The 13,344-nt window shown below is 49.2% G+C and overlaps 5 protein-coding genes across 5 annotated transcripts; 3 read left to right on the top strand and 2 right to left on the bottom strand.

Moving 5' to 3' along the window:
* Window positions 1–1,041: 1,041 nt before the first annotated feature.
* On the top strand, window positions 1,042–1,561 carry MAA_08608 (uncharacterized protein; the record flags this gene model as incomplete). The annotated part of the gene is made up of 2 exons (XM_007826606.1): window positions 1,042–1,232; window positions 1,315–1,561. 2 exons carry the CDS (start codon window positions 1,042–1,044, stop codon window positions 1,559–1,561), a joined length of 438 nt encoding a protein of 145 aa, XP_007824797.1.
* Window positions 1,562–2,446: 885 nt separating this feature from the next.
* MAA_08609 (Alpha/beta hydrolase fold-3) lies at window positions 2,447–3,533 on the top strand (the record flags this gene model as incomplete). Its single annotated transcript, XM_007826607.2, has 2 exons — window positions 2,447–3,362; window positions 3,430–3,533. 2 exons carry the CDS (start codon window positions 2,447–2,449, stop codon window positions 3,531–3,533), a joined length of 1,020 nt encoding a protein of 339 aa, XP_007824798.2.
* A 2,652-nt stretch (window positions 3,534–6,185) lies between these two features.
* Window positions 6,186–9,362, bottom strand: MAA_10733 (FMN-dependent alpha-hydroxy acid dehydrogenase, active site protein; the record flags this gene model as incomplete). The annotated part of the gene is made up of 4 exons (XM_011412451.1): window positions 6,186–6,223; window positions 6,370–6,955; window positions 7,021–7,360; window positions 7,501–9,362. The coding sequence occupies 4 exons, from the start codon at window positions 9,360–9,362 to the stop codon at window positions 6,186–6,188; spliced, it is 2,826 nt and encodes a 941-aa protein (XP_011410753.1).
* A 362-nt stretch (window positions 9,363–9,724) lies between these two features.
* Window positions 9,725–11,389, top strand: MAA_08610 (Protein kinase domain containing protein; the record flags this gene model as incomplete). The annotated part of the gene is made up of 3 exons (XM_007826608.2): window positions 9,725–10,148; window positions 10,232–10,880; window positions 10,936–11,389. The coding sequence occupies 3 exons, from the start codon at window positions 9,725–9,727 to the stop codon at window positions 11,387–11,389; spliced, it is 1,527 nt and encodes a 508-aa protein (XP_007824799.2).
* A 221-nt stretch (window positions 11,390–11,610) lies between these two features.
* Window positions 11,611–12,426, bottom strand: MAA_08611 (uncharacterized protein; the record flags this gene model as incomplete). The annotated part of the gene is made up of 1 exon (XM_007826609.1): window positions 11,611–12,426. The coding sequence occupies one exon, from the start codon at window positions 12,424–12,426 to the stop codon at window positions 11,611–11,613; it is 816 nt and encodes a 271-aa protein (XP_007824800.1).
* Window positions 12,427–13,344: the final 918 nt, after the last annotated feature.

The following is a 13,344-nucleotide window of genomic DNA, read 5'->3' as shown; positions in this document are numbered from 1 at the left end:
CTGTCCTTCCTTCTCCAAGTCAGTTTCTGCTGCAGTGATACCCATCGTCTCTTCTCTCCACACGCTCTCGCTACTCCAACCACCACCTACTTCGGCGCGGTTCCAACGTGACAACCATGGTGCACAGGCCAGCCCTACTGCAGTCTTCGTATCTCACGGAATAATGTCCGGGAACCAACCATCTTTGAGCTGAACTCTCGGCGTTTCAAGGCGACGAGGCCGGGCCGTCGTCAATCAACCCCGGGGTTCCATGGGTTCGTCCTAGGATGCCCCCTCTTTGCTTTGAGAACTTTCTGTACAAGACTAACCCCGAATAGACTGGTATTAACGGGCAGACCCAACTTGCCCCCGCCGCAATAGCACCAGCGCCGACCCACCATTCTCTCTTGCTTGCCTTTCACGTTGCCTCTGGACTCAGACCCAACATCCAGAGCACGTTGACCTGCCTCATATGGGAGGTGGTGCATTTGATAGGTGGGAACCGACCCTGGGCCAGAACCTGAGCCCCGGCTCGGTGCCTTTTGTCCTGCTTTAGTCAACGTGCCCAGTTGTGGCCTTTCTTCTCGCGTCCGCCAATATCGCCCATCGCACCTGTGAGATTCGATAAACGGCTAGTTGACTCAATTCGAGTTGTACAGCTTATGCATGGGCCCCTGCCCATGTCCTCGATGGATTACGGAGTGCTCCGTTGAAAGCACTAGTGACACCTTTTGCAAACCCAGCCTCAGGGCCGCACCGCGTTGAGGTTGTATTGAGCATGCTGCCGGCTCGGCTGCATCCGCCAAGAATCGCAACATTGCGTCTTTTGAATGATCCCTCCGTCTAAGCTCGTTCCCAATGCCCCAGTAGGCTAGTGACATGGTTGTGCTTGGTGGTCCGTTGGTCCTGTCTCTCATATATAGACTGCCTCTGCCGTCTTCAACCCGGTGGACTGGCCCTTGTCTTGTCACCGACTTCCCGTAGGACAATCCTTCGCAAATCACACTCAGAGTCGCCGATCGTATCCATCAAAAGTAGCTCTTTACCTACCTACATCTCAAAATGAAGGCCGCTGTTGTTCTGTCTTTCGTTGCCGCCGCCGTTGCTGGCGCTATTGAGCCCCGGGAGGGTCACTGCGGTGGTGACAACTGCGCTCGCCAGGTCACTGGTACCCGTGATGGCCTCACTGCCATTACCTCCCGCAAGAACGACTGCTCCAACTTCATGAAGACCACCGTGGTCCCTGAAGCTACGTATGTTGCGAGTCCGGACCCTAATACGGGACCCTCACTGCCGCCAGGCATGGATGAATCCCAAGCTAACCACGTCAAACAGCACCGTCACCGTCACCATTACTGTTGATGCTGATGAGCCCGCTTCCGTGACAAAGCGTGATATTGAGTATCGTGCCGCCACTGAGGCTCCTACTGCCGTCCCTGCCTATGCTTCCTCTTGCAACAATCCCGGCAAATACTCCTCTGCGTGCTCCTGCTGGGGCATCACCGCTGTTACCGTAACCGCTCCCGTTCCTACCAAGACCGCAACCGTCACTTCTACTGCCGACTCCTGCGAGGACTTGTAAGATGTTTCACAAGACTAGTTGGAGCAGACATGTGTGGTTTTCTTGTTTTATATAAAGACCAAGTTTCGTTGTGTTTCACTGGGTTGGTCGTCCTCATTTGGCGCCTAGCCCTGGACGACCCGTTAGGCAGCTGATGGGATTTATGAACGGATATTATGACGGACAAACGACATCTGAGACGGCTTAGATGACAGATCTTCAGTCCAACTCCTACACTGTAATACACAAAGAAATATACCGTCCAGGGTCTCAGGTCCTGGCATGTTAAACCAAACCCTACAGGTTCATCTTTTCATGGGTGACGATCCGGATACGGCGCCATGTGGCAGCGCCGAACACTCAACTTGTGGCACACAAGGCCTGCAGGGCTCAAGTTTCATGGCTCATGAGCATCTCGTGTATGAACAGCGATGTGCGCTACCCGAGGACCTATCGCCCCTATCGTTTCAAAACAAACCGATGTCGGCTGTTGAAACTCCTGGATCAATTTGAAATTACCACAGTAGTCTCAGGATGCGCTTCTCGGCTAGCCAGGTCCTCTACAATCTTTCCTAGGTGGTTTTATTTGGGATTTTATCATGTTTTGTTATTTCCAGTCGAGACATTGACTTTTCTTAGCGAGATTTCCGTACATGCTTTCGTCGAGACATAGGTAAGAGATGCGGCCACGATTACTGTCGATCACCAACGCGACCGCTCAGCCGCAGCCATTCATGCCTCAGGAAGATTATCGGAACAAGCCGCGAGGCACCTTCATCCAACCTCCCTTTTCAGATGGCTTTACTAGCTGCGCCGCTCACTATAGACGTCGATCTGCGTCTGCCTCTGTGTCTCAGATAGCAGCGACGTTGTTTGTCTAGACCCATCGCAACCCTTGTCACCATCATGATGCTCAGTGTCTTCCGCATCATTACCACCTGGTACCGCCCTCTGCTCGTCGCCCTGTTCAACCCCAGCATCCCCTTCCATCTTCGCTGGCGAACTCTCCTCCTTCAGCCCATCACACTGCTGACCTACTCCATCAACGCTCTTCCCTACTTCTTCTCCCGGCCATTTACGGTCGAATACCTCCCCATCTTCCCCTCGCACGCCATCCGCGCCATCGTCTTCAAACACCCCGGCACAGGAAAAGGCCGTTCCCTCCGGCCTCTACACGTCGAAATCCACGGCGGTTCCTTCATTGGCGGTCTAGCAGAGAGCAACGCACGCTTCGATGAGCGTCTCGCCAAGGAGACAGGCGCAGTGGTCGTCAGCATAACGTACCGCTTTGCACCGGAACACACCTTCCCATGCGCCATAGACGACGTGGACGCTGCTATGAACTGGATCCAGGAGCACGCCGAGAGTCGATGGGGCGCCGACGCTACCTTGATGACAGTCAGCGGGTTTTCCTGCGGCGGCAATCTCGCCATGGCTGCTACGCAGCAGCGCAATTGCCAGGCGCCGGCACGAACCTCCTTTAAAGCAGCCGTTACATTCTACGGTGCGCTGGACCTGCGACTGGAACCAGGGAAGAAGCCCAAGCCCGTCAACTATCCCAAATCGGACCCATTGCAGTTTCTGCTGCCGCTGTTTGATGCGTATGCGCAGCCAGCGAGGGCCAAACACATGGATGATCCGCGGCTGAACCCCGTTCTGGCAAGGACGGAGACGCTTCCGGAGAGGGTGCTGTTGGTGGTCGCGGCGATTGACATCTTGTATGCGGAGCAGATGGCCTTCAAGGAGAGGATCAATAAGGAGGCAAAGAGGGATGTGGTTGAGACGTTTGTTGCGCAAGACGGATTTCACGGCTATTTAGAGGGTGAGTTATTCACGGTGATGGGTTAACTTGGCGCTTTTGTGAATGAATGTACTGCTAACGAAATTAGTTCCCGATGCGGTTGTGAAGAAGGAGGTCAAGAATGAGGCGTTTACGAGGGCCGTGGAGTTTTTGAAAAGGACGTATTCACTTCATGGGTGGGATTGGGCGTGAGGTTGCCTGGTTCTGTCGTGTTTTTGCACTCTACTTGATGTTTCTGGTCTTCATGTGTTCATCTACAGAGGGCCATTTGAGACCTGGCCAGATCTCCTGCGGGCGTGTCCCTTGTACCAAATTTCAAAACCTCGCAACTCATGCCTTCTGGAGTAAACAGACCTGCCGTGCACTTTGTGTCCCATCAGAGGGTGAGAGTGGCTTGATGACAAAACCAAGCTTCCTCACTTCAACCACTAACGGCCTGGCATTTTTGTTTGCGATGCGGCATCTTCCACTGCCGCCGATGCCTCGCATTCCGGTGATATGCCGCCAGACGATTGCTTACGACAACGAACCACAAGGCAGTCGTTCACAGACATTGAACTTGATTCGCTCCCAAGCAATGAAACACCATGTATTAAAAGAAAAGAAAACCATATCCAACAGGCCACATGGTCAGAAGAAAAGAAAGAAAGCTACATGCCCAACGACTTCCCTTTGGGCTCTCTTCCAGCACCAAATCTTGCATGAGCAGCAAGCCATCTCGGCCCGTCGTGTGAAATCCCTTTGATGCTACTTTGTTGAATCTAGGGCCGCAAAGCAGGAGGCTCATCTTACACTGTACGTTGGGTCATTTACACATGTTGGCTTATACACTAGCCAATACACCGGGACAAGATCACCAGGCTTACACGATGAACAGAGTGGCTCTGGACTTCAAGGACGACTGTCTGTCCAATTCTATTACCAACTCCGCCTTGCTGCACACGATTTTGTACACGGTGTGCACCGACCTTGACATGAAGCGGACTCGCATCACGCTGCAGAGGCAATGCGGTTGATCAACAGAGATCTCGCGAGCGGAGGTCCTTTGATCGACGGCCTCATTGCAGCTGTTGCAATAGTAGTAACCCGGGAGACAAGTCCACTGGCACAATTCTCTACCAGGGCTTTCTAACCATTGTGGGTTGGCGCAGAATCTACGTGGTAGATTCCAACTAGTAACTATACACATGAACGGGTTGCAACACATGATTACGCACAGTCGCCTGTTGTACCGGTCATACGGGAGCTGCGGCATATATCTGCGGTAATGGACCCGGGGCATCCTACGCTTGACAAGACATTAGCTAGCCAGATAATAGGCGGCATTGAATACAATCTTGCTCTTCTCAACGGGGATGAATCTCGGAGGAATCGATTAGAAATGGGTCCATCCCCTGAAGGCGCATGTAAACTAGCATGCTATATCTACCTCTATCTTATGGCAAGCGAGCTTCCGCGTATCTCACCGGTACTCGATGAAAACGCAGCACGATTACGCGTGGCACTAGAGCCTCAGAAGGAGAAGTGGTGGGCTCGAGATGACCTTCGCAACTGGCTTCTTTGGATTCTATTTGTTGGCTATGCAGGCGCTTCGTGTGGTCGGAACTAGCGGTTGTTTCTGCAAAACGCACTGCTGTTGCTGCGGGCGCTCAACTTCACGACGATTGAGGACCTTCGTCTGTCTTGAAGAAGGCGGCGTGCAGTGCTGTTCCATGTGAAGATTACATGCAATTATTGTGGCAGCAGTCTACTGTCTGGGGACAGCCGAGTGCCTTGACGGAAGCGGCGGGTTTATCGACTTCACTCAAGATGGACGTTGAATATCAGACAACTGGCTGCTCCTAGTATTGCAATGGCAAATGATTCGGAGAATAGTTATATGATTGTCTGTTAAACGACGCTTTTCCACTGCAGATTCGAGCGCAGCTAGCGACATACATAGACAACTTGGAGGGATGACCCTAAAGAATGATTACTAGGAAATTACTAACAGGTTCAAATTCCCACAAGATCCTTCGTATTTGACAGCGTAAATATCTCATCCGCCTGATCGTCCACCGTCTTTGGCTTCTGACCCAGAAGCTACTCCAGCAAAGGATCCAGAAACACTTGACCCTTTCGCCCTGCGCAATAGCAGTATGCCAACTGGCATAATTGTCCAAAAACGCAGCCTGCTCAGTAAGAACACTCCCATTACGTAAATGCCACTGCAAAGCTTGCCACGGGGAGCACCGGCAAGCACATTAGATTTTCTCAACGTATGCGCCATAAATTGGCCATGATGTCTTGCCCGGTAAGGAGCTCAGGCCCTGTCAAATAGAGCGTCTTGACTATATATGTCTCCCGGAAACGCTTAGCCATCATCTATAATTCGACGCAGACCACCCACCCAGTCGGCAACAATATAGGCAGTCGCCTCCTCGCCGATTTCCGCACGTCTATCCCAGTGCTCCGGGCCATCGTTGGGCATTAGGGCCATTTTGTGAAAATGGTCTACATGATGGCCGTTATGGCGCGGCATTTCCCACGTTGGTTGGTCCGTGGCGGAATAGTCTGTGACAACATGGTGGACAATGGTGATATTTTGGGAGGCTTTTTAGGGCCTCAATTGATAGTTCTGTGTTGATGATGATACTGAAAGGTTGAGTTGATTGATGGAAAATACTGCAAATTTGACCCCTTTATACCCGGTCGGAGGCCCCTGCCTGATAAGGACAATCTGCAAAAGGACGAAAACGGCAAACAGCACGATAGATTTAGTAGCTATCAAATCCACAGATTTTGCGTCATTAATCTTTATTTCATTCCCATGTAGCCTATGGCACTGATGATGCTTCCATTCGCTCAGAAGTGGGAATTGACGCTCACCACGTCCATACCGCCTTGATGTCAATGCTATTCTGGGACCGTGACGGTAACCCTTGTACTTAGATACTAGGACGCCTCGAGAACCCTTTGCCGTAGACATGACTCAATGTTTCAAGGAGTAAAAAACCAGCCCCATTCGTGTTCACATTACACCACCTACTCTCAGACTCAAGGGACTTCGATGTGCAGTCGAAAAACTTCCAGGGCTTAAGATAGTTGATGTGATCTTTGTCGTTATAGCACATCATATGTTGAAGCACTGCTAATATGCCCGAGTTTGTCCGCAGCGTTCGAAACTCACATTTACGCTTGTCCTTGATTGACCAGAGAAGATCCATGACCATGGCTGCTACGCCAGCGACTACAGGAGTGGCATATGATGTACCATACTGCCTTTCTGTTTTGCAATGGACATGAAGCGTCGGGTTGTCCTTGTTGATCCATGCAGCCTCAATGGCTTCACCGATCGCACAAAGACGCTTCCCAACTCGCAACTCGGGAACAAAGTTGCTCAATGCACCATCACCATCTGTTGATGCGACCGAAATGACTTCGTCTAAACATGCCGGAAATGCAATATAGTCGCTGTGGGACTTGTTTCCAGTGGCAGCGAAGACTAAAACATCCGCTGCGTGGGCGTCAAGAATAGCTTTTCGGATGCCTTCCAGACTCTGGTCCACGTTGGGAAAACCAAAAGAGAGGGAAATGATATGGACTTGCTTTTCATCAGCGGCCCAACGTATTGCCTTGGCACAAATCAGTCAAGACGCAAAATTAGAATGTTAGAAGCCCAACTGGAATAGTTACATACGTCTTCGACCTCTCTGCTTTTCCAATGCTGCCCGTCTGGAGACACCCGGGCAACATATATGTCCACGTTTTCAGCCATTTGAAGTAGAATAGACGTAATATGAGTTCCGTGACCATCGCTATCTTCAGGTATGTTTGAAGGCATGCCAACGAAGTTTTGGTAGAAAATCTGGCCCTTTGTCCATGGGCCATACAGGTTATCGTGTGTCACGTCAACACCAGTGTCCAGAATTGCGACTCTGACCCTGTCCGATGGGTCATCTGGACGGTTCCGTCCCAATTTTCTCGCAAGTTCTTTCACCTTGCTGTATCGACATATCCAGTCGTCGGCAAGGTCCTCCCTGTTAAAAAGTGATTAGCCAGCACGCATATTAATGCGCGAATGCATGTGTCGCCTGTCGGGAATCAAAAATGGCTTTGAAAGGGGGGCAATTCGTGTATAGGTATATAGGTGTGAAAATCTGCAGGAGTGCCAACCTACTTCATCGAACGGTCTGCCGGAATCCGTTCATTGACAAACAGTCTTAGACGCCTATCAGGTTCTCCATCGTCCGGACTGTTTATTTCGGGGTTCAAATTTAGACGAGCGCCAAGTAATCGGTCCTGTCTTCTCCGAAAATCTTCAAGTGCGTACTCTAACGGTCGCAAGACATGCTTGTATATCCAGCATGCAAAGCCATTGCTTTCGAGGAGTGGCAGCCCGTTGAGAGGACCAGGGTTGAAATCGCACTGGAAACAGTTTTCTACTGCCATAAAGTACGAAGTGCCCTCTTGATAAAACGGCTTGTCTCTATCGGCAATTCTGGAATTCCTCACCCAGTTGATGAGCTGGGAAAAGATAAAAGTGTCAGGGTCTGCCGTGTCCGACGACTCAACCCCTGCAAGGAAAGCCTTTTCTAACTGCTTCCATGATGTGCCACACCAGAGTTCTACCAAGAACCGACCTAGAATAGTCACGGATGGGATTCTGTGAGTCGCTGGCCCATGGGTCTGAGGATTATCAGCAGCTAACGGTTTCGAGGTAGACATGTCACCAGAGAATACTGGGTAGATGACATCGTCGAAGTTCTCATGCCATGTCAGATATATATCTTGCCAAGTCCAGGACTCTCGAATCCATGGCGTGGAGGACAAATAAAGTAAACTGAAGGCCACCTTATATGCTATATGAAGTTTCTGCTCTGTCAAAAGCTCGCGCCGAGGGAAATTCTCAGCCCATCGGCGTATTGGCAAAGGGTTGGCCCATCCTATCTCTGGTTGGCCTAGTAGATGCAGTCCCAAATCTTGCCGATAGATAACAATATCCGCGGCATGTTGCTCTTGAGGCCTCAAGGCTTCATTTAGAGTAGCACAGAGGCTGTCGCTAGCCGTAGCTGGCATGTCAGCGCTACTATTGTTTGACTCGTCCTCTTGTGAATTTATACATGAAGATCGGCCCCCCTCTTCCACTTTTTCCATGACAGTCGGCAGAATCGAGTTTTCCGTCTTGCCTTGCTTTAGGGCATGTGGATCAGTAACAAGGCTGACAGCTATGTTCGTAAAAGTCATACCAACTCTCTCCTTCTGTTTGATTAGGGAGGAAGGCGTATGAACTAATAGCGAGCACGCCAAGCACCAAGGGTTAGAGTCGTCTTCACTTTGGTTGAGGCTTGGACAATCTTCAATGCGGAAATAGACCTGATGCGACCTTGAGCATCGGCATGTGATTCCATTCTGTTTTCCAAGTATATCAGCCGCCGAAGCAGCGCATTTTCGAAGCGTACCAAGGGCAGTAAAGAATTGAGCCGATGGGTCCTTTTGGGACAGTCGCCGAATTTCGACGAGTTCATCGAGGTTTTCCTGGATCCTGGCGAATGAAATCTGCAAGGCGGCCCCAGCAACGCCTCCAAGGGTACAGAGAGACTGGAGCAGTTTCTTGAGTTGCTTATGTCGTGAGAAAATGAGTGAGATGTCCTCAGGCCCATATCTGGTGAAGCCAAGAAACTTTTCCATCGTTTTGAGTTCCTTTAATGTGCGACACAGCAAGTCACAATATCGGCCGTACTCGGAGCCGCATCGCCTCTTAACAACCGACTCGAGAAGGGCCTCGCCAACTGTCTCTACATACCGACAATTGTTGTCGGTCAAATCGGCTAGAGACTGCAAAAATTCCAAATTATGCCCCCGAAGTTTAAGAAGAAAGATGGTCACCAGTCGCTTTGAAGTTGTTAGCATCTCTAAACCATGCGCTGCCTCGGCTTTCTGTTCCAGGTCTTTAAACGCCTGAACAACTAGTTGCGTTTGAGGAGAAATGACATGACCGGGACCGTCTATAGATTCGGTTTTGGTGATTTGGGCTTCCATGCTGCCTGACATGAACACGTCGATGTTACCCAACATTGACAACAATAGCAAACCAACTAGGAGAATTGTGGAAATTAATAGTGAGACGAGTCACGCCATATTTCGTGGCGTTTGCATTGGCATTATCACGAGCTGAAAAATTTGGAGGGTGTTACACTTGAGCGCCTCCAATGTCTCGCCATCAGCCACATTTTCAAGAAGGGAGAGAAATAGAGTTTGCGCTTGAACGCGGCGTATATCGACTCCCCATTTTCCTGTCAGCAAAAAGGAGTCAAGTTTCAATAGCCCCAGTCATCATTACTGTGTATTTTGCATGCAAGTCATTCGTTTCCTATACAGCTTGCAACAGACTGGAAGAGATCATGGGCATGGCTTCTGATGAACCGGCTCTCATGATACTCGAGGAAAAAGCACCCAACAAGCGCGACGACATCACTCACAAATTTGGATCATCGACAAGAGATGCAGCAGGCCTTGCCCTTGAACATTCAAAAATAAGTGGTGCTGCTGCTATGAAAACCGAACAGTCCATATATACCCTCGCACAACGGGTATTTTCGAACCTAAAGGCACTTTCGGGTGCTCCTGCTACTTTCCATGAAGCCGAAAAGGCGCGAGATCGATTCCAAAAATGGTGCAACAGCCTTGGCGCACATCTTCAAGGGACTTATTCCTTGGATGAGCGTCTTCGCGATGCTTCGGTCATGAAGGAGTATATTTTGGATTGCCTTGCTGGCATGAATACGGCTCTAGAAGAGGCGCAGGATCCCAATTCTGGACAGGATTGTAATAATATCCTAACCCCATCATATATTTGCTTGTGCAATCTTCTCAGCCAAGGAGCTAACTCCCCGACTCGAATATTTTAGCTGATCCATCTTCTTCCCCCATCAATAGCGAGAGAGCTAGCAGAATTTTGATCGAAAATAGCGCAATGGCTAGCCCAATGGGTTTCGCGAACTCTATACAAGGTGTATTGTTTCGCCTAACGCCGATAATTCGACCAGCGCTCTCAGCCGACCGCTGTGAAAAGGCAATGTCAACTACGATCCCCGATGAAGAGGATTTCAAAGTCAGGTGTAGTAAAGAGATTCGTCACTTTTTCCCTCGTCTCTCGTCGGAGCTTCTGCCTCGTTTGGTCCAAGCGAGCCTCTTACGCCGTCGGTTCACTCAGTATGCAATGAACTACAGCGCGAGGTTCCGGTCTGATGTGTACTGGGCATCGACTTCCGCAGAAATAAATCCTTCCAATGTTGCCGGGCCGCCGACCGGCAAAGCCAACTCGGAAGCAAGTGATTCCCATGGGAGCATCGCAGACCCAAACCTGTCTCTTTCCGGCATTATTACACGGGAAGATGCGTCCCATACCTTGCGTAGGCGATCCGTGATATCCTTTGCCGAGTCTCACCACGCATTAACGTCGTCTATTCCACCCTTCCCGGAAGATTCCGATGGCGGACTGCGTGAATGCGTTGCTTGCCACCTTTTACTACCTCTTCCGACAGAGCAGCTTTGGAGGTAAGTCTAGATGAGACGGAGTTTTTCTACCGTTACTAACGACGACTCCCTGTAGAGGGCATATTATAAAAGATATCCGACCTTACGTCTGCACGTTTACAGACTGTACAGTCGACCCGGGCAAGCTCTACTCCAGTCGTCATGCATGGTTTGAGCACGAATTGGCATTCCACAGACGCCAATGGCCTTGTCCTTCTGGATGTGCCACCATTCTCACAGACATCGAGTCCTTCCGCGAGCATGTCGAGTCCAAGCATGGTACGCGGGCACAGCAATTGCTATCACATCCTCTGCCTCGAGGACTGGAGCTCCCACCTGACGCGGAGGCCATATGTCCTTTTTGCCAGGAGTCTATCAAATCTCGCCAGAAAATTGGGTTCCACATAGCATTGCATCAGCTCGAGATCGGTCTAATGGTTCTTCAATCGCCTGTAAGTATGGTGTCAGGCGAGACGGTACTGGCTGAAGACTCGGAGGAAGAATTACCGCCTTTTCCAGTAATCGAGTAGAATGTACGCTCATTCCACCCTGGCTTCAATCAACTTTCCATGGGACACAAGAAAAGAATATTTCCATGCTGAATGTAAAACGCGATGCGGAAGCAGGTCCGGCAAATATAAAAGCCTCTCCTTGGATTACTCTATGATCGCAATAAAGCGGCCAATTTAATACTCTAGAGGGACATCTCAAGTCAAAGATTATTTCTCAATGTAAGATAACCTAAATAAGACTACTTGTCTTGGTGTGCCTCTGAGGTCCCACCTTTTTTCTCCTTGGACTCAGTTATCCCCAAGAATAACTCTTCATCCTCCAAACACCCAACTGAATCGTCCTTATCCTTCCCAAATTTCCTTCCATAGTCCACAGAGGGGCCTGTTCTACCCATGCGAAGTACGTTCCTGTTGATGGTGTTTAGGATTTTCCCCTTGGTCACAGTTCTTAGTTCCAGCGCAAATATTTGCCTCTTCCCACCACTAGCCCGAAACACATTGCCTGTAGACTTCTTGGCGCTAGCTGCAACGCTCAGATTACCAGGATCCTGACTCGGATCGACACTGGGTACACCGGCGGCAGCCCGAACAATGGTCGTAATAGGCGCTTCAGCCTTAACTCCCACTTCCATCTTGCCCACTTCCTCCCATACCACATTAACATCCTCACATAACAGAATCCCAACTACCATGCATACCTGAAGTTTCATTCCATGTTGAATCCATTTTGGAACTCGTTCCTTGACATCTTTATCCGCCTTAACATCGTTAAAGAACTCGTCAATCTGAGTAAGGCGTCTACAGTGGAGAATTTTGCCTTTGAGGTGATGAGCTTCGTTGGTCTCGCCTTTAAATGAGACTTTGGCGAGCGACTGGAGTGTTGCAGTGGCTTCTGTAGCTGAAGATTTGTGCGTGTCGATGATGAACTCAGTAAAGAATACGTCTTCTGTTCCATACTTGTCATACTGTGTAAATAAAGATTTGGACTCCGGCCGACTAGTGGGTACACTTGCGGTTGTTGGGCTTGGAAATTCTTTGACGAAAGCCCCAAGCATTTTGTCCTCCCATCTTGTCGCATCCAGCCAGCCGGTTGGCTTTAAGATGAAAAACTCGGGGTCTCCAAGCATGACAGCGGACGAAGGAAAGATTAGTCGGACAGCGGCCAGTATCGGTAAGCGGTGTTGAAAAACATCGAACTATACATGTTCTTGTAAATACCGCGTAAGAGGGGGGAAGCCCTATAGTTATAAATGTGGCTTTGCTCGACGAAGACAGTGTGAGGTCGGACGGTCGCCACTAAAGTTAAATCCTAATCCTATAAACTGTCAAGTACTTAGACGTTGGCTACATGTAGCTAAAAATACAACACTTGTAGAGTATTTGTTTTGGTTTATATATAGTTTTTTTTATGAAGTAAAGTACCTAAATACTAAGCTTTTAGCTATATTGACTTCTTTTTTTCACTTATTAAAAAGTATTAACATTATTCTACTATACTTTTATATTAAGTAATACTCTAGTCACTTTACAGGTAAAATGTATTCAAGAGGTAAAGTGAAATGTAGTAAGAAACACTTGGCCTTACAAGAGGGAAGTAGTAGATATAGCACTAAAAATATCCCTACTAAATAAAGTTAAGTAGTGGAAGTCTCTTGTTTAGCCAGCTAGAATTTAGTTATATTGTACAGGGTTATAGCCAAGTTAGCAGGCGTTAGGCCTACACGGCCGTAAAATATATTGCCACCATATTACTATTTTAGCAAGGTCTGCTTAGGAAAAAAATAAAAAGGGGGGCTCTAAGTCTATTATTGGATAAAGAGAAGCTATTTTAGTATGGTATGTGTGTAAATGGGCGATAAAAGAACAAATTTAGACCCTTAGGTAAATACAACAGCTTTCCTCGTAGTCATATCCGGTGTCGGCGAAAAAAGCTTATGGCTGTTCGGCATCGTCGAACAAAGCCACCAAAAGCC

Source organism: Metarhizium robertsii (genome assembly GCF_000187425.2).
Source record: "Metarhizium robertsii ARSEF 23 chromosome Unknown MAA_Scf_1, whole genome shotgun sequence".
Taxonomy (NCBI): Eukaryota; Fungi; Ascomycota; class Sordariomycetes; order Hypocreales; family Clavicipitaceae; genus Metarhizium; species Metarhizium robertsii.
Note: the sequence above shows the minus strand (reverse complement) of the source record. Positions and strands in the feature narration are given on the sequence as shown.